The sequence below is a fragment of the Haliotis cracherodii genome, unplaced genomic scaffold, assembly GCF_022045235.1.
Source record: "Haliotis cracherodii isolate W230 unplaced genomic scaffold, xgHalCrac1.p SCAF_5, whole genome shotgun sequence".
In the NCBI taxonomy this organism is placed as follows: Eukaryota; Metazoa; Mollusca; class Gastropoda; order Lepetellida; family Haliotidae; genus Haliotis; species Haliotis cracherodii.
Window position 1 is genome coordinate 64,205,719 of NW_027266308.1, and position 27,488 is coordinate 64,233,206.

General features: G+C 38.2%; 2 protein-coding genes and 2 pseudogenes across 4 annotated transcripts in view; 2 read left to right on the top strand and 2 right to left on the bottom strand.

Moving 5' to 3' along the window:
• LOC139444169 (barrier-to-autointegration factor A-like) overlaps positions 1–8,139 on the bottom strand; it is a 41,942-nt gene extending 33,803 nt beyond the window's left edge. Inside the window, exon 1 of one of the 3 annotated variants that reach the window (XM_071225064.1) lies at positions 8,053–8,139. The gene's annotated coding sequence lies outside the window, so the exon portion shown is untranslated. Of the gene's footprint in view, positions 1–8,048 lie in introns of all 3 variants that reach the window. The other 2 variants (XM_071225063.1, XM_071225065.1) reach the window with 2 other exon arrangements.
• Positions 3,948–14,064, top strand: LOC139443822 (putative nuclease HARBI1; the record flags this gene model as incomplete). Its single annotated transcript, XM_071224728.1, has 3 exons — positions 3,948–4,654; positions 5,290–5,315; positions 13,742–14,064. Coding segments are annotated over 3 exons (1,056 nt in total), but the record flags the coding sequence as incomplete, so codon positions are not given.
• LOC139444135 (putative nuclease HARBI1) lies at positions 5,438–7,349 on the top strand (annotated as a pseudogene).
• Positions 14,065–15,727: 1,663 nt separating the features above from the next.
• Positions 15,728–17,793, bottom strand: LOC139444199 (nuclear apoptosis-inducing factor 1-like; annotated as a pseudogene).
• Positions 17,794–27,488: the final 9,695 nt, after the last annotated feature.

Sequence of the window (27,488 nt, forward strand, 5' to 3'; positions counted from 1 at the left end):
GTCTACGCAAGTGAACCTGTAACGAATAATCCAGAAATTCGATTCTTGCCGTTATCATCCTTATATGCAGATATGCATATGCCAGAAGACTATTATTGTTCATATAGTCTTATTTTTACGGGTTGTAGTCTGAGCTGCAGCTGTCACGTCTTTATATGTCTTCATATTTTTATAGTTGGTATGGTATTATTCACTTGTTGTTCGTGAATTACCAGTATTTTTAAGTGTTGTAGATGATGGCCGTACCCCATTCTATAGGGCGGAGAGTCAAGCTCTTCCCCCGCTGTCGTCTGGTCCACTTCAAATAATTAATCTGGCTTCTGGCTCCACGCTTGGTGTCAAGGATGAACGCTGTCCTATCACCTCTGCCGCTAAACACAGACCGCAAGCCCGGAGGGTTATCCATATCTGTCAGCATCCCCGCCGTCTAAATCTACAGGTGCTCACGACGACCACATACACGCTGTGACTCTATCGGCATACAACATCTTTCGTCAGCGACCGGTCAACGCTCAAGCAGTGTCAAGAAAAGTCGACCTGTCGCTTTGCCACCCCAGCCGAGGACCAGACTGTGCATAGGCCGTGTGTTTTCAAGGATTCCAGGACGTTGGACAGCTTTCCGCGAATTGACTTTTCGGAACAAGAAAGGAGCCAGTGAATTCGATTGGGACCAGCGACAAATGAACTTTCGTGAATGGTGGTGCCATATTGTGGCCATGTGCAGTGACATTTGACATTTATGCATCGCTATTAATTAATTCTATATTGTATTTGAATATTATTTCGTGGTGATTATGTTTTGTGGTTATACGAAGTAACATAGGATCATTTCTCTTATTCTTTAGCGGGTAAATACATTTTGATTGTTCGAGTATTCGCTGTTTTCCGGATCTTTCGAAAAAATTTAAATTGGTTACAATTTAATATATGGAATGATCGATCCTGTTTTACTTCTGTTGTGTTTATTGTGATTGTATTTTACATCTCAGACCTGAACTTATGCTTAGGTCTTCCGAGCTGTGGCCAGCTCTTGTCCACAGGCGGAGGATGTTATAAGGTTAAAAATGCATCTCAAAAACATTAGAAAATGATAACAAATAAAACCATTATAGCTGCAATGAGGAGTTGCATTAGATATAGTTTGTGACAGAACTTTTAGTTGAAAGGAATCAATAGATAAAAGACATTTCACATTTATCACAAGTGTATTCTGGACATTTCATAATTATCATTGGATTGGTTCCTGGCTATCGTCCATTAGTAAATGAAACAAATAGAGAGTTTCAAGGTATATTTCATTTGGAGCTTCCGGATGCGTGTCACAAAATCAATAGAGAGATGAGCAATATGGCACGTAGGCTTCTGTATTTTTTCGATTACGACACATATGAGTTCATAGTCAGATCTAACTTTTAACGAATCAAAAGGTGGTATTGTGACATGTGACAAGGACAGGCCAGGCCCGAACACTACAAAATGATACCTTCGACATTAGGAGAGGAGAGCGCGGTTTGCAATCGATCGAGTCGAATCCCGATCATTCTAAGTTTCCCCAGTTAGTGACGAGTCTGGCCAGTCTGATCCTGTCCTGTATTGATAGATGGGCTGAGAGTTAGTAAAACCATGTGAGTATAAAACTGGTGTTGCGTTTCTTTATTATGCGTGTGTGAATGCTGATAGAGACAACTCGGAGTAAGTGTCGTTAGACCAATCACTCCTTGACGGAGCCGAGCCGCGGCGGACAAGGCGAGTGGCAATGTCATGGCGTAATTGACCACAAGGACCAGGAACGGCAATACATTTAGTAACTGTGTAAGGGTCGCCTGTGAAAGCAGTTACGACAATACTAAACATAAAAACATCACAAATGTTAGCTCCTCCCCCAAGTGATACGTTTGTTTGTGATAAAGCTGGCCAAAAAGTGAAAGGAGAACGCATTCTATCCGTTTCATATATTTATGATACATATGTTGCCTGCAACCTCGGGGTATACCGGTACTTGTCATGTACGTTGAACGGAACAAAATGCGCTCACTAACCTTTATGATTATTCGTGTTCTCTTTATCAAATGTCATTTATTTGAACTAACAATGCATATTTTACTGATAAAAGTTAATTATTTACATTAGTAGCTCTGAGTAAATGCCGGGCCTCGCGCTCAGTTTGTTGACAAGAGATTGAGAGAACTCCATCGTATCGCGGTACAGAGAAAAGTTGTGTATGGAGGTCCGAATTGGACAAAAAGTGGACATAAATCTGCCAGCCACTTAGTATGATCATGCCAGACATCAGTGATTTGTCCAGACAAGTGCAAAGACATCACAAATAAAATTCTAAATGTGTTATCAGTAATAGGTATTCAATGCATATTTATCGAAAAGTAAGAGAAAAATATTTTAAAAATCAGCAAAAAAATATCAGAAATGATATTCTAAGATTGTTTTTATTTAAAAAATGGATGACAATGACAATAATTTGTCAAAAAATGGAAAAAAAATCAACAATAAATATATAAAAAGCACTCCTAGTATGCCCAAAGTATGTATTTATCTTTTGGCTACAAGTGAAGAATGTATTTCTAATTTTCCCGCACAGAGAGGGAAAAAATGTGCGGACTACGTAACTTCCGTTACCTTATTACTCGCCATGAATATGCAGATGATCTAGTTCAGGTCGATAGAAAAAGTTTACTTTGGGAACTGTGGGTTATATCGTTGGCCATTGATAGATAGGGGGTATAAGGCAATATTAAAAAAACATGCCAGAAGTAAGTATCATCGCATTAATAACTCCTTACTTACAGCAGGCGGAACATTCCGAGGAAATTGAATTTGTTTACGAAGTGAGCACTTCCTGTTTATTGATTTGCATTAAAAGACAGCCGCTAAGAGGCGTGTCCCGCGTGAACTACCGGAAATCACAAATGCCGCGATACGACGAATGCCGAGGTACCACGGGGTCCGAGTATATAGCATATAGCATGTTTGTAGTATAAAACTTCACTCTGCAATATACCAGGTATATGACGGCGGTAAATAATCGAGTCTGAAACCTCCAACCTCCCATATTCATAAAAAAAACTTGGTCAGGCTCGCTGACTTGGTTGATGCATATCGTCGCATATCATGGCGTGGATCGATGCTCATGATAAAATCACTGGATTGTCTGGTCCAGACTCTATTATTTACAGACCGCCGTCATATAGCTGGAATATTGCTGAGTGCGGCGTTAAACAACAAACCAACCATCATAAAAAAATACCCTATGATTAACTGCGTATATTGGTAGTGGGAGACGGGCGAAACCTATTTATACTAATTCCAAGTTTTATTTCAGTTTATCTAATGATGCAAGGTCTGAGAATAGCGGGATAAGCGAAACATCTTTTACAAACACAGAATGGAGTGTAATTGTTTTCATCAATTAATTCATTGACAGTGACCAATCTCTGTTACGTATTTCCCAATTACGAAAGATCCGTGGTAGAATAGGTCTTCAGCAACCCGTGCTTGCCTAAAAGGCGACTAAGCTTGTTGTAAGAGCTAGGCGACTATCGGGATCGGGTGGTCAGGCTCGCTGACTTGGTTGATGCATGTCATCGATCCCAATTGCGTGGATCGATGTTTATTATGTAAATCACTGGATTGTCTGGTCCAGACTCGATTATTTACAGATCGTCGCCATATAGCTGGAATATTGCTGAGTGCGGCACAACAAACAAACAATATTAATCACAAAGTGACTTACCAACTACACAAAGCAATATTTTCTTTAAGAAGTGAGTGCGGCGTTAAGCAACAAACAAACATGATTAGAGGCTGTATTTGAACCAAATACACAACCAGGCAGCATGCCTCTGCAGACATCAAAGGAAGTAGGTATTTCTGTTGATGGAAATTGGCAAAATTGGCTACAACACTGTCATCACGTCAACTGTAGGGAATGATGCTTCAGGCCAAGGAAAAACATTTTCAGTGTGTATACAGACACGGAACTTATCCAGCGGTTTCGTCTTGACAGTGCAGGTATATTATTTGTCACAAATTTAATCAGGGATAGGCTTACCTCCCCTACACAAAGAAACAATGCTATCACCCCGGAGGTGAAAATAGCTGTCATGCTGCGTTATCTTGCAACTGGGAAAATGCAACTGTGTAACGCCGATGATCTTGGAATAAGTCAGCCATCCATAAGCCGTATTGTCAGTGAAACAATTGATGCATTGTCAACACCGGCTATTGTCCGACTATTTGTCAAATTACCTGTACTACGAACAGACATCCAACGTAATCAAGCAGCGTTCATGGCAATTGCTGGCTTTCCTGGCGTATTTGGTGTAATTGACGGCACCCATGTCCGCATAATTGCCCAGAGTGTCGATGAGCCGGAGTACGTTTGTAGGAAACATTTCCACAGCATTAATGTGCAGATAGTATTTGATGCTCACTACAACATACTTGACATCGTTGCCAAGTGGCCAGGATCTACGCACGATGCAAGAATTTTAAATGAGAGCGGTGTCCGAAGATCATTCGAACATCATTTCATCCCTCAAGGCTGCCATTTGCTCGGAGACAGCAGCTATCCGTGTCGAAGATGGCTGTTGACACCTTACCTTAGACCCCAACCCGGTCCAGAAACTAGATACAACAGGTACGTGAAGTTGTTAATCCCACTGATGAATTACTGTCTTTGCTTATAACAATAATATCAAAAGATTCCACGTTAAAATAATTCGTTGCATTTAGTCGTTTACAAATCTGTCACTCGTGCACTTGTATTAGAGTGACTTCCCCTTGATATCAATACGGGAATTATTGTTTGGAAAAGAATGAAATGTTAAGATTGTGTTTTTGGACGAATAATTAAAAAAATTATATGCATGCTGACATGCAAAGTATACTAACAGAAAATGGAAATATTGAATATAGCATTTTTGTATTGTGGAAAAATCTGTAAAAAGTATTAATAAATATTGTAAAAAGGAACACTCGTTTAGATCTAGATCTTGACATATTTATTATTTATGAAATATTTAGAAAATAATGAAAACATATTTAAAAATATTGTTACTATTATTTATTTTAGTCAAGCTAATGTAGGAATTTTGTAAATGAAATATTTACAACAGAATGAAAAAACCCATTAAAATACTTACAATTATTTAAAAATGTAAATGTAATGTAGTTATAGTAATTTAATATTGAATGAAAAACCATAGATTTTAAGTATGTTTGTTAAGACCAATACATAATCTGAATCTAAAATGATGTAATTTGTGTTTCTAGAGCTCACAAACGCACCAGGCCCCAAGGTTATAAAACTTCCCTGAGTACGATTTCATGCTCAAATCCGGTTTCGTTCTCAACTCAAAACTCAGACTCAATAAACGGAGGTTATAAATAATCTGAGTACGTTTTCGTGCTGAAATTGAGCATGAAATACGTACGATCTCAAGTACGCTTTGGACCGTGCTCAACGCTGAGTTCGATAACAACAATGGCAGCTCACCTGCGACAGACTCGACAAGCGAGGCGGAAAACCCGTGTTCCGAGAGTGTTTCGAGATCGTTACAGTTGCTGGTATGCCTTCGCTTTTTGGCGACAGGCGCTATGCATCTGCTGGTTGGGAACAGCCTAAACATTTCCCGATCTACAGCCGGCAGATGCATACGCGCAGTTTCGTTGCAAATCTCTAAACTGTCAGGAAGGTTCATTAAATTCCCATTTGGAGGAGACGCTGTACGAGCGAAGGAGACATTCGGCAACATTGCAGGTACGTACATGGGATTTTCCCAATGTAAACATAATAAATGATTTCATTGGTGTGATTCGTGTCAGTGCCTTTTTGATTGGTGAGTAAAAAGAATATGGGTCAGAGGTCGAGGTCATGTCTATAAATCAAATCAAATTATAATCAAGCGATAGATTTTAGGATGGGGTGTAAATGAAAACTATTAAACACTGCCCAGTACAGTATGCTATCTATTGTGACACCATGACACGTTTTACTTACAGGATTCCCTAACGTAGTAGGGTGTATTGATGGAACGTTTATCAGGATACAGCGGCCTACCGCTAACGAGGGAGACTTCGTGAACCGGAAAGATGTACAGGTGAATAGGCATAATTTTACTCCTTAAGTATTCGTTATAATGTATGTGTTGGTTTAAGGGTGGGGAGATGAGTGACATTTGTAAGTCTTACGTATGTATTGTAAGTTGGAGTTTAAATTTCTGATTTGCTTTCCCACAGATGTGCTGTAATGCATTTTTTTACATCACAAGTGACTGTCATGTACACGGGATCGATACATGACAGCCGCATTTTCCGGATGTCAGCACTGTGCAGGCAATTTGAAAATGGTAAGACACGTTTTCAGAACAATTTGGTGAAAGTATTCTGCAAGTGAACAAGCATATATTTTATCCTGTTACAAATAATATATAATCATTTATGTTATTGTAATTATTAGTTAAGATGTCAAGAAGTAGCAAGTTAATCAGTTAGTAAATCTAAATCATTATACCGATATTTTGTATTGATTGAATTGAAGTGACATTCAAACGGCAATTGCTTTGGAACCGTGGATATGACACTGCATAAAATCTCAGAATCTCCATACCCATTTTAAATAATAAATTAGATTGGATTCATATCCTCATTTTCAATTTTTTTTTTCTCACAAGTTATTTTTTAACTAAACAGTTCCATTAATTAGGATGAATGTATTTGTTCCTGGAGAAAGGTTTCATTCATCATGTTCAAGATAAATATTGAAATATTGTAATTCTTGATGAGACAAATTTTATTCATTCATTATATGTACTTTTTACCAGTATTCAAATCATATTCTTTCAATAACAAATAACCTTGTTTTATTATGTTTAAGGACGGTACAAAGGTTTTCTGCTGGGGGACTCTGGCTACCCATGTCGTTGGTTCCTCCTTACGCCTCTACTGAACCCCACCAACTGAGCAGAGGAACGTTCCAATGGGTCATTGTGCAGGCAGGACAAGAGTGCTCATTGAACAGACCTTTGGTGTCCTGAAACGGCGGTTTCAGTGCCTGCACAATGAGCTCAGGGCGACCCCAAGACAGGCTGTGACCTATATGTTGTTGCATGTGTGGTGTTGCATAATTTTGGTATAGAAAGGGGGGATATTATAAATCATGATGAAAATCTAATGCCTCCATCATCAAATGTGAATAATTATGTGCCACCTGTTACAGGTCAAAATGATGGAGCTGATGTGAGACGGCACATTATTAAGACATTTTTTAGGCGATAAACATAGGAACATTTATTCACTACAATTCAATCTATCTGAATTTGTGATTTCAAATGTATATCATCTTAATTAATGATTGTGTGAGTGGTATTGCTCAGTAAGTCAGATATGGCATGACAGTTAGACTTGAATACAGAATCAATTTGGTCCTTCGATGTTTTATCAGATACAAGCAGCGCACAAAATGGATCAATATTTGATTTGTATAGTCTGGCCATGCCAACAGTGCAGATTTATTTGTTGTTTAACTCCTCACTCAGCGGACTGTAAAGTAATTGTGTCTGGACCAGACAATCAAGTGACTTTTAACGATTCAAAGTATGGCATTTATGATATATGTATCCATTCTCTGTCAACTAAAGTTCGTTTCAAGGCATCAATAGCGGTAATCTGACCGTGGTTGCTGTTAATAACGGTGAGTTGTGCGATCTTCCGATCGCTTCACACACGATTTCGCCGAAATTACTTAAAACAATATTAAAAGGAATTTTGAAAAAACATAATGAAATAAGTTACAAACATAAGCAGGTATACAAAGAAGACTTTTTATAGCCAGACAGTGTAATTACAAGAATAATTTGCGAACTTCAGTATGGATTTGTTAACATGGTATTTCCAGTGTTACGTGCTCATGGTAATGTCTTTCCATGGGGGAAAAAACATCAAAACTCAGTAATTCGTCTATAATGTGCAACCCCTTCTACACAGCTGTTTTTTGGAAAAAAAGTGCTCACTATTCTCAAGAAAATACATACTCACATGGAAATTTCGAGAGCGTTTCAAATCGTTACAAGCTGTGAGATGAATCGTCACAGTGTGCCTTGTAGCATGGTTGGGAGGTTTCTCCTTTTATATGTTACCTGTACAATAACTCCCGACAAACCATCCAATGGTGGAGCTACACATGTATTTTGCCAATGGACGCGTCTGCACATCTCGCAGTGATAGGCCGTCATGTGACCGAACGTTACTTAGCAGCCAAGCCACTGTTGACAGACCCGGGGATTGATTCCGTAACCTGCTACCGACTGAGCCACGAAGGCGTCAATATAAAACATTCATCTTTGCATAAACTACAGCAATCTATTTAAATTTGTTTCCAATTTTAAATAAAAACTCAGGAGTTGAAAAAGATATACTGAAGTTTTCTTATTTATCTTCAGAAAATGTTTAAATCATGTTGAAGCATTTCTGAAGATATTTGTGTGTTACCGTAGTGTTAGTCTATATTCTCAAATCCTGTGAAGGGTATCTAGGGGAGTTGCTACATGGTCACACAGTAATGTGCATATATATGTGCAGTCTTATGACTTCAACATGGCAGCAAGTAACATTGACTTCCTTATTCCGTTTTATTGCATTATAGAGAAGATATGTTCCATTTATGTTAAACTCAGTCTGTAAAACATCAAATTGCTTTAAACCAGCTTCTGTAAATATGCCACGCTTCTATTTAAACCCATTTGTTTGCCATTTAGATAATAAATGCATATCTCTATGTGATACGAAATTTTGAACTGGAACAGGAACCCTTCTACATTTTGAACCTCATTTGTTCTCAAGTTACTATAACTAAGCAGCACATATTTCCAAAAGATATTTCTAATTTCTTTGCATATATTGTGAAGGGGCGTTATACGTCTATTTTAAAATAGGGTTATATAGATTGTTATGGCAGTTGTTGCCATACGCCTTCTGACAAGCATAGACGTTATAACAATTCTATTATCATGTAATAAGCGAAAGTTTCAGAATCAACCCTTTCACTGCAGTCCACCCTTTGAATAATCATTAATAATCATCCTTCTTTCTATTCGCTGTCCAGCCCATATAAATATGTACAGGTAAGAAACAGCGGTGACCATACATATTTGGAATGTAAAGCAGCGAGATGTGACAGCAAACAGGGTATGCCGGCGCACTCCATTGTTTGCGGTACAATCAATATAACCTAGACAACCTGAAACTTCTTTGTTGAATAAACAATCGATCCCGCCTAGTTTACTTGGAATGTTACTGCAGCCACTGAAGTCTGTTTTCCAGGAAAAGCAGCGAGGTATGTTGTGCCCTTAAACCTACAATGGTCGTCTACACTATTCATGAGTGGGCGTGGCTTGTGTATGCACCTCGGAAGTGCCTCGTACTTCTGCCGTGTTGTGACAGCACACAGCCACAGGAACTCGTTATTGGTCAGTAAATAAAAATATATACCCCCTGTATGTAAGTAGAGAAAAGGAGCGTCACTCGCCATCTTGACGGTTTGTTTACATTCGATATCCAAGGCGATTTGTTTATTATACGCTCATTGACAAGCGCATTTCTGGCCGTAGATTGATCGATAACACATTTCTACACATGTACAAATCATCGACATTCGATAAATGTCCCTTACTAACCGAAATATCGACTGTTTATTTCGCTAGCTTGGAAAGTTACCAACCCCGAGCGGAAGTAGATGTCAAACGCGGGCAGAATCGAGCGAGCCACCTGATTGGCTGAAAATACGCAGCGCTCTAATTAAAGAAATTAGCGCGAAATTTGAAGACAGTTATCTGGAGTGACAGGAGCATCTTAAAAATGACATCAGATCATTTCTTCAAATGGTAAATATTTATTATGAATATGTTTTTCATTTTATAATATACTTGTCATCTAAAGCTAATCTATTATTAGCTGGTGAATTTGGTACAATACACATGGCGAGTGATGCTCCTTTTCTCTACTTACATATAGGAAGTATATATTTTTATTTACTGACCAATAACGGGTTCCTGTGCTATCATATCATAACCTTCGTGAGGTGGTGACATGTTTAATAACAGAGTAAATTTTCGGTTAACTACATGCAGAAGGTGTTATATAGATCAGTAGCAGACCCACAGCCTAATCCCAGGGTGAGCTAATTATTACCTTCTAAGATTCCTCTTTAGTTTGTGTCTTTATTTGGGTATACATACTGACAGTATGGTAGAATGGACAGAATGTCACACTATGAAGTTATTACCATGTAGCAGGGCGTGGAGTCATCCCACAGATGACATCCTTACCTTGTAGGCAGGGTGCACTGTAGGCGATAGTAGACGCCACCACCTGTTCTGTTCTAATGATTACTGAACAAACTAATAATACCATTCTTAACAAAAATTCCATATCAAGATGTCATCATGACACAATAGTTCAGCTATTGTCTAATTTTAAATATTGTTGTGTATGAAGTAGTTACATGAAACAATTAACTTATCACTTTTTTTCAGACGAAGAAATAAAAGTCTGGATCCACCATTGCATGTCAGTTCTAATAATATTGAACTTACAAACCGGTGGGAATTGAAGTAAATGATGTACTGACAGTAATCATTACAAGGCCTTATAAAATGGAAAGGAACATATTTTATCCTGGACCTACAAATCGTATCCTACAATAATGGCCAAAACATTAGACATAAAAGGTAAGTAGAACTTGTAAACATAAGTACCTAATCAAATTAACTTTGAGCTAAATATAGAGTAAAGAAAGTAACATATAAATATCATTGTATGACTTGATAGTGTTGGTACTTACTCTTGCCATTGGTTGGGATGTACTGGACTGTGTCTGTTTCCTCAAATCATCTGACATTCTGACAGGTATTCAGGAATCTCATCTGCAAACAAATGATACTACATGAAACTACTTCAAACCAGTATGAAACTAGTTTGCCTAAATTGTTGACAATTGTTGAATACGGGGTATGTGTGCTTTGTGTTTTTTGCCCAGACCCAGGGAGAACCCTTGTAATGTGATCCCCATTTATTAGTGCCTGGGGTCCCCAGCCTGCCATTGTCTCTGGCAGTAACTCTCTTCTGTGTGGAAATATCGGTTATATCCCATTAGTTAGACGTCCCAATTGTTAGACATTTTTATTTAGGCAAAGAGGGAGTATACCTACAGGTGTAATGGATCAGTCCTAATTAGATTAAAATACTGAGTAGGGATAGGGGACTCACAGTTTTGGGAGTATATACATGATATATGTTACAATTTCATTTAATTAACCTAAATTACCATACTCTCAGCACAGGTTCAATAGGCATGAGATTAACTATGTAAACTATGGAGTAGCTTAATTGTCTTACTTTATGATCAAATGAAGGAGTTGAGTTTAGATTATCTACTTATCAAACAAATAACTATAATCTTGGGGTACGTATCATTATCAGTATCGATATGGCTGGTTTTAGGAAAATACAGTACATCACCTCTCGACGTGGAAGTAAGCAGTTGATATTAGATGGATATATTTACAACAGAAACCGCGAGAGGCAAACCTGCAAACATTGGAGATGTGTCGTCAAGACGTGCAATGAGAAATGTATGACTGTCGGTGATAAATAAACTGTAACAGTTATTAAATGTAAAGTGTACATTACCAAAAACTGTCACAAAGTGTTGTTACAAACTGTATAAAATTTATCAAATGTAAAGTGTCATTAAATGTTAAGTATACATGTACTATTAAAGTATCTATTTAAAGCTGCTTTGCTTTGTTTGACAGGGGCGGTCGGGTAGCCTAGTGGTTAAAGCGTCCGCTCGTCACGCCGAAGACCCGGGTTCGATTCCCGACATGGGTACAATGTGTGAAGCCCATTTCTGGTGTCCCCCGCCGTGATATTGCTGGAATATTGCTAAAAACGGCGTAAAATCATACTCACTCACTCACTCACTTTGTTTGTCAGATCTTATCTGGACTATTCCATTTTAAAGTCTGAGGTAACCAGTATAAGGATTAGTGTGCACTCAACCGTTGAAAGTGTTGTTATAAGCTGTCTAACTATTTGGACGTCTAACTAATGGGAGGACACCGGAAATATCAGTATGAAGTATACAAGTCTTATGAATATTGGTTTTTACACAACTGTTCATTTATCAATAGAAAACACTCTGTTCAGTAAACTTAATACAATCTTGATGTACCAAGATAAGTTATATCAAACTAGAAATGATGCAGTTGTTTAATTTACCCCTGCTATCCATTATTATATAATTATGTGACTACATTTTGACTGTTAGTGTAATACTGACTCTTATGACATAATGACATGCATAAAATGTATAAACTGTATAGTGAGTCTGGACTGATGCCGATTTATAGTGCTAGCTCACTGAGATACCATGCCGGTGTTTAACATGAGTCCTTGTTTTAGCCCCTTAATACCGAGCGCCAGACAGGGTAACAACAAGTACCATCTTTTAACGTCTTTTGGTATGACGCGGCCGGGGATCTAACCCCGGACCTTCCGCTCTCCGGGCGAACGCTCTACCACTAGACCAAGGAGGCGGTCAGTTAGTATGTAATGTTATACTTAATGTTAACTGCCTCACTATTAAGTTTTCTCTTAGGAAGTCATTCTTGGTGCAGAAACTTAGCATACTACTACACAATGTGTTTCACCCAATACTGACAGAACATTGTAGCACAGGAAACGGGTATTCCAGGTTAGGTATCAAGCAAGCTATGCTGGTCATGTGACTTTATTTCTGTAACTTTCTTTAATGTAACATTTCTTCCTACAATCAGGGTTAGATCTAATAATACCTCCACTGAGTGAATGAGTATGGTTTTACGCCGCTTTTAGCAATATTCCAGCAACATCACGGCGGGGGACACCAGAAATGAGCTTCACACATTGTACCCATGTCGGGAATCAAAACCGGGTCTTCAGCGTGACGAGCGAACGCTTTAACCACTAGGCTACCCGACCGCCCCAATACCTCCACTGACAAATACAGGTAGTGATAGGGTGGGGGTGTACATGAAGTACGAAATCAGACTACCAGTTGTTGGACTTTCATTTTGTGTTAGATCGCTGACTCTGTGCTTGCGATAAGGTGGCTCACTCTGGGTGTAATACTCTGCAATATTTTTCACCGGACTACATGCACAAAAGATGTACATGCACAATTAATAAAAAATCAATCTGTCGGAGAAATTGGGACAAAGAAACATCATACACAAGAGAAATGAACCCCCCCTCTGGCTAAACCAGTGGATGGATTGTAAAAGAGTAGGGGATCCATTCTAAAATGTGGTTGATGTCAGCATCTGCTACACTGCCAACTTTGATATTAATAGAGCCAAGGTTCAACCACGCAGATAAAGCAAATGGAGCATGTCTTTAAGAAATAACGGTTGCTCTATCCTCATATGTAGTTTAATAAAGTAAAGTTTAACCTGAACCATTATAAGGCACAAGGACACATGCGTTTAATATCCATTCAGTCTGCAGTAAATCCATTATCAAACACAGTAATAACTAACATTATACTTGTAGCTGCCCTTAAACCTGCTGAAGGTCTAAAGTCTACACAAGTCCTTTAAAAAAAGAAGGTGGATTTGATTTTTGACCAGTTCCCTAAGGTGCCTTGGGCTGTTTGAAGCTCACCTGGCAAGCTGGCAGAACCTCTGAGGTGCACACTGTGTGGTTGAAAGGGGTATAGGACAACTGAAAAGAAGGTTCCATGTCCTACACAGCGAGGTCAGACTCGAACCAGTGAAGGTTTGCAAGGTGGTAATTGTGTGTGCCATCTTACACAATGTATGCAAACAGAGGAACATCCTTTTGCCAGGTGGTGCTGGTGATGATGACAGAAACAGTGATGATGATGATGATGATGATGATGATGATGATGATGATAACAATCCTCCCAACCACTTGCCACAGGCTATGGGAGATGGCCGTTTGTTCAGGGAGAACTTCGCTAACATTCACTTTCAATGTATGTGTGCATAACATATTTAGTTTTGTTATGTAACTGATATAATACATATATATGAGTCATTCTTATTATTCATTTCCAATTATCACCTTATCGCCATTTGCTATTTGTCAGCTTATGAACTTGATATGAACATGTCAAAATTGTTAATGCCAAATTATGCAAGCTTAATCATTCTTTTTGTTTTTGTAACATTTAAAACAAACTTGATCTATGGGAAAACAATTCTGTCATTGCTGTTTCATACTTTTAAACCAAATTATAGAAAAAAAAAAGAAAACATATCTGATCTTCCTCCCATCACAACAATGCTTTACATACATTTAAAAAAAATGGTAAACATAATCTTGTTACTATTTTGCCACATGAAAAAAAGTATCTTTGTAAATAAAAATTGGCATTTTTGTAATCTATTGTACAACAAGCAGACAGAATGGATGTAACCATTGCAGTATCTCTAAGGAGACTGACTTACGACTTGTAAATGTGTGACAAGAATAAAACGTTTAATAATAATGAACCATTTTCTGATATTTGATTATAATTAAATATTTCTGATATGTAAGTGTTTGGTACAAAGTTCTCATGAAAAAAAGTATGAGTGGAAAACAAAAACTTTGCATTGTATTTGCTTTGACATTGTCATATTTATATTTGTAAAGAAATTCACAAAATAATCACACAACACAGATTGTTCTCCTACAAGTATCAGCTTTATCTTCAGAAAATCTTCAGAGAATTCTCCTGAAGATAAAGCTGAAACATGTTAGAGAACACTCCATGTAATATGATTATTGTGTGCATTCTTTACATATGTGCGACTGTACACTAGTGAGTCTCACCACTTTGTATGTAGTATCTGGAAAATTATTCATGACAAAAGACAATATACATGTGTTATATTCAAACATATCTTTGTCAATTATTATGTTTAATTTCAGAGTAGTATGAGATGCTTTATTAATAAATTGCAACTCAATAAAATTACTATTTACAAACATATCTTTGATGTATATGTAGCCATCTTACCCATATTATAATGCAACAGGGTTGATTTAGGTGAACTGGTACAAGCATTGAAAACTATTTTAACTCAATATATTTACATGAAAGATATCAAAACAATCACTTGTTAATGTTAATACTGTTGTTGAGGTTGTTGTTGTCAATCATTTTACTCAAAATTCCTGTTATTACTTCAATGAAAGCAACATCAGACATTTTCTTCACCAGCTACCTATTGTGTTATGTTTGGATGGGTGATAATGTACATGATGGCAAATAGCCCATATGATAACATTCTAAAATTTGTAAGCAACCAAACATGAACAATCATTTTTGTGTAGAACTCTTCAAAGCACACAAAAGATCACAGACACATAAGAATATACTCATGTTGAAATGTTCCATAGCCCAAAGAAATAAAGCGAGAAATAGGCTCTTACATTTTTTAAAGAAATTGATAAAATATGTGAACCAAATGTGAGACTTTTCTTATGAAATAACATCCAAATTACTTTCTAACCTCTAATTATAGACTTTTTGTGAAATAACTGAAATTACAGAACATTGCTAAACAAAATTTGATGATGTGAATTTCAGTGAATTAATCATATAAATTCCTGTAAAGGCAACTGATTTCTTGAATTAATTTAGCATAGAATGTGAAATAACTATTCAATTATAAAACTGATCTTTTCGCATCATCTCTAATTTTAGGGTTAGCATTTCTTTCTCAAGTTGCAGTACATCAATTTCTTTTGTCTTTTTTCTTAGAAGTCGTTTGTCATCTAAGTCTTCTTTTCTTGAGCAGGGGACAGCTGAGGCTGAAGTACAGGTTGCTTGACGTTGGGCTTGGTACTCCATGTGGCAAGGCGCCACAAACTTCAGATTCCAAGCCAAGGATGGCTGCTTCCTGACAACTGAAATGTTTGAGCCATAAACCAGAACATAAATATCATAAGTTTTTTATCTAGTCTAAAGAAAAAATGTTTACCTGTTTGACATATCCATGACCTGGAATATACCACTGATGCTCACATTTGTGTGTCCAAGCACATCATATACTGCCTTAGACACAACACTTAACTTGCTCGGACCAGGGCCCCCTCCTGCAATAATTTCAAGATTTTTAATGTTGATGTACTTCTTGATACAATAAATTAATGTGACGCAATAGATAAAAATAAAGACATAACTCAGTTTGTCTTAATAATATTGTTTGAGTCGGTGAACATGTCAAATGTTATCCATAAATTGTGTCTACTTTGGAATATGTATGATGTTTACTGCCTATACAGATAATAAAAAAAGGTATTTCATACTGCATAATGCATAAATTAATCATATACTAATCACATGCAAAGTAGTTCAACTTTTTGGTAATGATTCTCAGTATGTATGCTACATCTGTTTTCGTTAGGTAATTTTTAACTATTCCAGTTTTGTCTATTCTAATATCATGTTTGAGCTTCATAAGAAAATTAATATAATAATTTCTACATGCCTCTACTTTTTTCTCTTATGGTAAACTGAAATAAATCAACATTTTCTTTCCAAAGATAATTGGGGGGCACGGGTGGCCCAGTCGTCTAAGGCGCCGCGATTCGCTGTGCAGAGTTGCGTCCCCTGGACACGCCAGAAACCTATGATTGTGGGTTCGAATCCCGGTTCGCCCCGATTATGTTTCTAGGTATGTCAGCACCATACCCGTGCTCGTGGTTTTCACCGAAGTGGTAAACGTCTGAGACATGCATCACTTCGGGCTTTCCTCCCACATTAAGCTGACACACCGTGATATAACTGGAATAATGTTAAAAGCGGCTTTAAACCCAACTCACTCACTCACTCCAAAGATTATTACTTTGTCTATTTTTTACAGGTATATATGTATCTTCCATAAAGAAATAACATGCAGATAGTATGGTGTAATGAGAACATTTTAACAGGTCTAACTGTCACATGGAAAATATTGTTTATTTAAGTCAGTTAAGTTTTTCAGTAAATACAAAGGTCAATACAATATGTTATTATAATTGTCAAACGTTACTATTATTATTGTTGTTATCATTATGATTCTGATTATTATTATGAAATGTCATAAACATTTTTGAAGGCATATTTTAGTTCACATCCCCTAAAGAATCCATATTTTCCTTCACTTTTTTATGAAGACATAAAGTAATTTATTAAACATGATTGAACAGTGTGCATTGTTTTTAAGCTGCTACCTATCTAAATATGAATTTTACATGAATTCTAATCAAAATGTTATATTTTAAGAAGAAAATAAAATAATACGAAATAATTTAGGCCCGAAGGGTACATTGTTTATAAACTGCTTATCGGATCATGGATTTTCGGACATGATACTTTTTCGGACGGCGTAACAGAAACATTGTAAATACTGTTTTTAAGATGTTTTTAGTTGTCGTCATTTTTAATTACTTACCAGTGCCACTGAGCTGTCTCTTGAAAGCTGATATCTCCTGCCTTGACTTCGACTGGATATTATACCATCTCTTTTCGCAGTCCTCTGTCGATCTGATCACATTAGGAAATGCAGCATTGATGTTTGCTGCCACCTCACCCCATGCCTCCTTCTTCATCCGCGACGTAACTCCTGGCCCAAACTTGCCCTTGATGATAGCCTTCCGCTCATCCACAAGTTGGACCAGGAGCAAGGTCTGGTCAGATGACCAATTCGGTTTGCGCTTCACTGCAATCATTTGTGATGAATCCATCGCGCGAAGTGTTGACAGATGCACGTCTGCGTGTTTACATCACGTGACAGTCATGCGATACAAAATCATGCTTCTAAAACTGAAGAGTGCCCGGAATTCTAAATATAGCACAGGGATTCCCCTGGTTACGACCAATGTCCGACCTAAAAGTTACGCTCAGAGTCATTATGATTACACTCCTAAGTGTAACACTTAGCTAAGAATTTTCTTAGCGAGTTAAGAATATTCTTAAGAAAATTCTAAGAATGTTCATGAATACCGCCCCTGGAAGACCTTCAGTTGCCACCACTTAGGAGAAAGTTTGCTCCAGCCCAGCCAACACAGTGGGAATCTCTCTTGAGAGAGTTGAGAACTATCATGGTTAACATTTATACGAAGTTATCTTATAATAATTAGATCTACATCAAGTGCTTTTATGAGTTATCATGGTGTAATATTTATACATCATTTCATATAATTATAGTTTAGCAAGTAATAATTATCATTAGGTAAAATGCATATATAAAATATCAGTAGTTTCAGTTATAGCTTTTTAGATGGTTGCTAGCCTAAGGTAATGGGAGCGCATCTTCCAGACATACTATTCAATAAGACAAGTGTTACGTCTACATAGTTTAATTGATTTGAAGCTTTTAGATAAATGCTAGCCTAAGGTATCAAGATTCCATCTCCCAGACAAAGGATATTTATTTAAGTATATCTGTCATCACCTACCGGGTTATATTAGAATAACATTACTTCAATTAAGACTCATTAAGGATTAGCCCCCATACAAGCTCGTCTATAGTGCATTAAGTATTAGCCCCCATACAAGCTCGTCTATAGGGCATTAAGGATTAGCCCCCACACAAGCTCATCTATAGTGACACCCTAATCTCTTTCAAAGCATCCAGTAAATATGTCAACAAGATTAGTGCCAGTCCAACAGGATAAACAGGATTTAGTATTCCCCTCTGTCTAGCCATCCGTTTAGCTTAGGACACAACCAATCGTATATCAACCAATCACATTCCTTTGTATTGTTCAAATTTCTGTTAAATACATACTGTAGGCAGGTTTTAAGGAGAGAAGGGGTTTGACTCTCTTACCAAGCAGACCTCTCTCCCACAGCCCAGAGTGTGTACCGACTCTCTGTGGCACCCTCAGATATTTTCTAAGTATATTGTAAATTGTTAATTGTTCTTGTAAATAAAATTGTAATTAGTCTCCTGTGACTCTGGCTCTTTGCTGACTAATTCCCCAAGAAAACCAGCACGTCATTTGGAAGGTATTGTTCACCCAGAACAGTTCCATGATAATTTGGCGGAGAATCATCGTTTTTGGAACCACGGAGTCCAGGAACTAACTACAACCAGCTACAAGAACCCATTGGAGGACATGTCCAACCGTGATCATCTGATGGAATAACAAGCAAGCTGCATCTACCTCTGACCTCAACACTGGATTAAAGACAACCAACTCCTCCAAAAACACCAACAAAGGAAGAAAAAGTCTTCAAATATTGTAAGTACTACACTGTTGATTACATGTCTTCCTTTAATTTTGTACGGTACATACTAATAGACGCATGGCAAATATGGAGTCTGGTATGGAAAGTAACTTTGAAAGTGAAATTCCAACAGTGTCTTTAGTTATGCCCCTTGCCAACAGTGTAATTCAGGCAAAATTTGGCACAAAAACAACAAATTGTTTAGTAGATACAGGGGCATCCATTTCTTGTATTTCGTCTGCTTTTCTGAGCACAGCTTTTGAAAACCTTACTCTTGGAAACTCACCCTTTCCACAAGTTAAAGGTGTTGGCGGCGAATTGCATAAAGTGTTAGGTTCAGTTGTGTTAGATTTTGTCATTGAGGATCAGGAATTTTCTCAAAGATTCTATGTTCTGCCTACACTACCAGAAGCAGTGATACTAGGTGAGAACTTCCTTGATGACAATGATGCAGTCTTAGATTATAGCTGTCATTCCTTGATACTCAACAACAGCACCTCAGATAGGCAATATATCAATTTCATAGCCAATTCAGTGCCAGAGATTAGTGGATTAGCAAAAACAATAGATCAGATTTACATTCCCCCCCCCCCCCCCCAGTGAAATTCATTTCAAGGTCAGACTATCAGAGACCAAAGAGGATTCCCTCATCCTCATTGAACCCATTGCTTCCCTCACTGCTCATTCTGAAGTAGCAGGTGGTAGAACTCTTTCCAAAGTGAAAAGCAAAACTGCTACATTTAGGCTTATGAATCCCTCCCAAGAAGAAAAGGTTCTTGACAAGGGCACAGTTGTAGGCAAATTTAGTTACATTGACCAAGACTCTGTTTATGCAATCGACTCTGACCAACCATTCATCAGTACCGTTAACACCGACAATGAGAAGAGAGACAATGACACCAGGGATTATGTTAAAATTGCACAAGAATTAGGATTTGATTTGACCAATACACAACTGACTCCAGACCAACGACACAGACTACTTAGATTTTTGGGACAAAATAGAGACATGTTTTCAACGGGTCTTGCAGATTTAGGAAAGACTGACATGCACCAACATATCATTGACACTGGCGGCCACCCACCCGTTAAGTGTAGACCATATCGCCAATCTCCTCATCTCCAAAAAGTCACTGAAGAACTTATAGATGATTTTCTGAAGTATGATTTGATCGAGGAGTCTACTTCTATGTATTCAGCTCCCATTATCCTAGTCAAGAAACGCGATGGCTCATATAGATTTGTTTGTGACTACAGAAAGTTGAATTCTGTCACTTTACCAATGTCATGGCCTCTTCCAGTTTTTGATGATGTTGTTGATAACATCGCCAGTTTACAAGCTAAGTTCTTCTCAACTTTAGACCTTGCTAATGGCTTCTTCCAAGTGCCATTACATGAAGATTCAAAGCATAAAACTGCTTTCGTCACCCATCAAGGCCTTTATCAGTTCAAATGTTTACCCCAAGGTCTGACACATTCTCCACTTTGTTTTCAACAGCTCATGAGCAAGGTGCTAAGAAAATTGCCTTTTAAGGTTGTGCTGATTTACATTGATGATTTGATAATTTACAGCAAAAACTTTGAAGAGCATCTCAGACATTTGGAGCAAGTATTTTACTATCTGAAACAGGCAAAATTGACACTAAAGCCATCCAAATACAATTTTGCAATGGACAAAGTTTCTTTTCTGGGTCATGTTTAATCATGTGGAGGTGTTCAAGTTGATGACAAAAAGATTGAAGCAATTAGAACCTTTCCAGTGCCCAAATCACAAAAGCAGATCCGCTCCTTCTTAGGTCTCACTAACTTCTACAGGAAGTATGTGAAAAATTACGCTCACATAGCGCTTCCACTGAATGCCTTGCTAAAGAAGCATTCGGAGGCAGAAGTAGGAAAGAAACCAAAGTTCCAATGGTCACTTGAGTGTGATCAGCCATTCAACACACTCAACATGCCATGAGTAATACACCTGTTCTTGTTTATCCAAATTTTGACAAAGAATTTCTTCTTGCAACTGATGCCAGTGATATGAGCATAGGTTTTGTTTTGAGTCAAAAAGACGAGAAAAATAATGAACATCCAATAGCTTTTGGTGGTAGAGCTCTTCATGGCAGCGAAAAGAACTGGAGCATTACAGAAAAGGAAGGCTTAGCTCTAGTTGAAGCCATTAGATCCTTTCGTCCATACCTTGCAAATTCCAAATTCACAGTCTACACTGATCATATAGCATTGAAATGGCTGAAATCAATCAAGGATGCCACAGGTAGGTTAGGGCGATGGTCTTTGGAACTTTCTACCTACATTTTTGACATTGTTCACCGCAGCGGCAAAACCAATGGGAATGCCGATGCTCTCTCACGTAGGGAATATGAGGAAAATATTAACTGTAATGATCAGACAGAAGAAGATGCTTCTCAGTAACTTCAACTCAGCAAAGCAAATCAACTAGCAGTACCACAATATTGCCAAACACCCATTCATCCACACAGGTCACACAGACAACTCAGACTGAGGATATTTGCACACCTATTGTCAATCACTTAGAATCAGACACACAGACAACACATTGGTCAGTCACCTTTGAATATGAAGAGGATTATCAGTCAGTACCAGTTAATGTTGTCGCAGCATTACATGCTACAAATGCTGATGTTACCCAAGACACATTGGTTGAAGTAAGTATAAAAGAACATCCAAATTTACATCACCTACAAAGGATTTGTCCAGATTTCATCCAAATCTTTGACTACAAAGAGGATGATGTCCTTCCACAAAATGAAAAGGATCGTCAAAAGATTCTTATTGAAGCCAATACTTTTGAAATTGATGAAGGCATCCTATACAGATTTGTTCCACAAAGACAGAAAGGCCATGCAGACAAGTTCATTAAACAGCTGGCAGTCCCAAGAACCCTCAGAAATCAAGTCCTGCAATCCTATCATGACTAAGAGTTTGGCGGTTGCCACCATGGGAAAGAAAGGATGCACAACACCATGAGACCTAAGTACTACTGGCCCAAAATGTACAGCGATATTGCTACTTATGTCCAGACATGTGAGGTATGTCAACAGACCAAGAGGCACTACCATGGCAAGAAGGCACCACTTCGTCCACTACCTGTAGAAGAGGTCTTCACCCGATGGCACGTTGACATTCTCGGTCCCCTGCCAACAACACCAGATAAGTACAAGTACATTTTGGTCATCACAGATGCATCATCTAGATGGTGTGAAGCCTTTCCACTTCGGACCCAAGAAGCCAAAGAAGTAGCAGATGTTCTCGTCAGAGAAATATTTTGTGGGTATGGCGCACCAAGGACCTTAATTTCAGACAGAGGTCAGAACTTCATGTCCAAACTTATCAAAGCAATTTGTGAACTTTTGGCAATTAAATTTACCCATACCAGCCCATCCTCAAACTAACAGCTGCGTAGAAAGGCTCAACTCTTATATCAATCAATCACTAAGAGCCTACTGTAACAAGTCTCAATATGATTGGCCCCGTTTCATTCCTGACATCATGATGGCCTATCGGATGGCCCCAAATTCATCAACACAGAAATCCCCATATGTTATGCTTTTTGGCTGAGAAATGAGAGCTCCACAAGATGTAGCATTAATTCCAAAAGAAAATTTAGGCCACAATAACAAAAGTTAACTTTCAAATTTGCTTGAGGAGCTTGAAATCACTAGAACAATCGCAGCTGAAAACACTGCTCGGGCTAAGGAGGTGTATTCAGAACAATATAATAGAAAGGCTAAAGAACCAGAATTCGCTCCAGGTCAAAGAGTTTGGCTTTATTGTCAAAAAGTTGAAAAAGGCCTTTCCAACAAATTAACCCAAAAGTGGTATGGTAGCTATTATATCGTCCATACAGGTCCAAATTATACCTACAAACTACGCCGAAGTTCTGACGACAAAATACACAAACCACTGGTCCATGCCAACCGTCTGAAGCCATATTTTGATCCTGCTGATCGTCCACAGTATCCTCCAGAACCATACCTCAATGACACCACTAACATAGATTCAGGAGTCATGGATGACAATGAGGAACCAGTCAGTGATTCACAGCCTGACAGCAACAATTCCCCATCAACAAGTTCAACTTACCAAACCGCTGATCAACCACCTCCACAACAGAAAGGTAAGAAGGTCAATTCCAAAACAAAGGCAGGCACTTCCAGCAACAAGAGTTCAAAGCAAAAGACCCCAACAAAGAAGAAAAACCCTGCTCCAAATACAACAGCAAAACCTGCAGGTTCCAGAACGACAACAATGGAGGAAAATCATGCCACACCAGGTCCTATTCCTCCAACCAAGGTAAATGAAATAAAAACAAAGGGAAAAGAGGAGTGAATAGTAAGCATCACCAACCAAAATCCAGAAAACAACTTGACGACGACCAGGCACAACCTCCAAGTCAGAGTCCAACATCAGGTAATCAAACCAAGGATATCCCTCAGGTTTTCAATCCAGAGGACATCCACTCAATTGTTAGTTCCAAAAGAGCAAATGGCAAAATCTACTACAGAGTGAAATGGAAGGATCCAGAAAGAGGAAACACATGGGAGTATGGCAGCAACATTCCAGACTCCATTCGGAGAGAATTTCACCTCAAAAGAAGTATGTCAGGAAAACGACGAAAACGTCCACTGAAGAATCATAAGTTTTTCGACAAAAAGGATTCAGCACAAGACAATAAATCAGTCACTGTTCTGTCAGGTAATTCAATGTCAGGGAATGTCCAGCAAGTCAACACCAAACCATGCATAGAATTAGATGTCAAACCATATCTGTTTTTTCCAAAACACCTACGAAAAGTAGATCATAAAATAGAAAGAGTTCTGGGCATTGAAATTATTCAAGGAGACTGCTATGTCAAGGTCTCATATAAAGGATTTCCTGATACTGACTTCACGTGCTATTTTGAAAGTGTTCCTCCACACCTCATACAGCACTACCTTGATGATAGCTGGAAGGATCTCCGTAATTGGTCCTGTCTAGAAGATAATCCTCGATATGATCCAGAGGAAGCACCAATTTATAAATCCAAAAGGGTTATTTTTCCACATGAAGACTTTGGAAACATCAACACCTTTTACTACCGTATTTCACTCACAGACATTAGTCCCCATGGACCATACCAGGATCAACTCGCCATACATACCGAACAATGCCAATTGAACATATTCTTGATCAAATACAAAATCTCCTGAATAAACGGTGCAAATCACGAAACAGCTATTAGCTGTATCTTGTTATGTTTACTTGTGTCCAGTCTTTTCACTATGGGTTGCCAGTTGAGAACAAATGGCATCAGCCTGATCATCTGAGTTATTTGTATCACAACAAATTTTGAGCATTGACCTGATCAACCAATCTCAAAAGCGAAGTGAAATGACACAAAGCAAACCATACTGCGAATCAAACCGAAACCGTACCGAAGCGAAGCAAACCATACTGCAAATCGAACTGAAACCGTACCAAAGCGAAGCAAACCATACTGCAAATCGAACCGAAACCGTACCGAAGCGAAGCAAACCATACTGCAAATCGAACTGAAACCGTACCAAAGCGAAGCAAACCATACTGCAAATCGAACCGAAACCGTACCGAAGCGAAGCAAACCATACTGCAAATCGAACCGAAACAGTACCGAAGCGAAGCAAACCGTACCGAAGCAAAATAAACCAAAACCTATCACATTGAACCGAAATCAAAGAAAAGGCAAACCAAATAGTTACGAAAACTAACAAATAATTCTAAAAAGGATATACAGAAGTTCTAACACCTTTTGTATACCTTATTTGTGTAATAAATCAATGCACTTGTTATATGCACATGCACATATATGTATAATGCATCTAATGATTGTATCCAAAAATAGAAGGATATTACCATTTTTTTTTTCTCATGATATACTTGTGTAATTTGCCGCCAATACATTCTTCCTGGTCATGACACCGTTTAGTAATAATTATGTACTGATTTTTTACATCATAATTATCATATTTGTTTTATTTTCTAGTTATTACAGACAAACTGAGGAAGTATTTATATATGACATATTATTTGAACATGCTAACTCTCTTTTCTTTGTTTCCATGTAAAACCTCCATGGACACAGCCTACTATCTTACAACCCCAATCCAGGATGTGGAACTCAAGGCCTCCTACATCACCCATAAAACCACCAGTACAGAGTGCCAAGACAAGCCAGCTCCACATCCAGATTCCCTGATGACAGCATTTTTATATTATGTTTTCCTTATATCAAAGAGACTCTATAATAATTATTATTCACTACTACCAGTTTAACTTTATACATTGTCCATCTAAGCCTTCATTATTTTTATTTTTACACGTTTGGGGTCCAAACTTTTTCAGACGGAGGGGAAGTTATCATGGTTAACATTTATACTAAGTTATCTTATAATAATTAGATCTACATCAAGTGCTTTTATGAGTTATCATGGTGTAATATTTATACATCATTTCATATAATTATAGTTTAGCAAGTAATAATTATCATTAGGTAAAATGCATATATAAAATATCAGTAGTTTCAGTTATAGCTTTTTAGATGGTTGCTAGCCTAAGGTAATGGGAGCGCATCTTCTAGACATACTATTCAATAAGACAAGTGTTACGTCTACATAGTTTAATTGATTTGAAGCTTTTAGATAAATGCTAGCCTAAGGTATCAAGATTCCATCTCCCAGACAAAGGATATTTGTCTATAGGGCATTAAGGATTAGCCCCCACACAAGCTCATCTATAGTGACACCCTAATCTCTTTCAAAGCATCCAGTAAATATGTCAACAAGATTAGTGCCACTCCAACAGGATAAACAGGATTTAGTATTCCCCTCTGTCTAGCCATCCGTTTAGCTTAGGACACAACCAATCGTATATCAACCAATCACATTCCTTTGTATTGTTCAAATTTCTGTTAAATACATACTGTAGGCAGGTTTTAAGGAGAGAAGGGGTTTGACTCTCTTACCAAGCAGACCTCTCTCCCACAGCCCAGAGTGTGTACCGATTCTCTGTGGCACCCTCAGATATTTTCTAAGTATATTGTAAATTGTTAATTGTTCTTGTAAATAAAATTGTAATTAGTCTCCTGTGACTCTGGCTCTTTGCTGACTAATTCCCCAAGAAAACCAGCACGTCATTTGGAAGGTATTGTTCACCCAGAACAGTTCCATGATAGAACACTGGACATGAATACAGATTCAGCATGCTGGTTTCCAAGGCGTCTGACTCCTGATCAGAAACGCTCCAGGGTCATCATCTCTTCTGAGAATACCCTTTGAAGCAGACCCTGTGATATGTAACAATGGATGAATATTGGGTTCACCACTATCAGGCAGAGATTAAACAGTCAAAACAGTGGAAACATTAAACGAAGAAAGAAACAAGGTCTGATGTAGTCCTGCACATGACTGTGGAGTTGATATTCTTTAGGTATTCCTTTTTACTAAAAGCCTAACCAAGTCTAGCTTGCTTGATTCCACAAGAAAAAAACAGAAGAGGAAAGGTTCTTTTGAAAAGATATTTTTAATATTATTAAGACATGTTTTCATTGACTAAGTGTTAGTCCCTGACCACCAGGTAGAGACCATTTACTACTACTGCTACAATCACTGTCACTGGCAGTTCAAGATTACGGATTGCTCCATGCAATCTAGTAATTAAATCGTTGATGCTCTCTTCATTGGTCGGCGCCATCTGTGAGAGGTTCACATCAAAGGCTTGTTGAATCTTGATGTGAAGGCACCTTTTAGAAGGGTCACATTCATCTTTGTTGTTTTGGAAGGTCCTGGTGCCAGACCTTGGCCGTCCCATCCAAATGAAATGGGAACAGTAGGATGTGGCTTTTTCTTGTCCTGCGAAGGGCCGCAACTTGATGTGTGGTGTTGCCATTGTAGCAGGAAGAGGTTCCTGGTGAAGATGCTGTTGATGTTCCAGAGGAGGATCTGGACGTTGCTGATGTTGATGATGCATAGGTCGTCCAAGATGTTGATTCTGTTGATGCTGTGATGACATTGACGTTGACTTTGCTGAGGGTGCAGCTACTGTAGTTCGAGATGTTGTTGCTGTGGGGGTGGTCAGGGAGCGGAAGGCGGAAGGGGTTTAACGTGCGTCTAAAGCAAAATGGTTAAATTCAAACCTGTCTGAGGACGTCATAGCTTCTGGT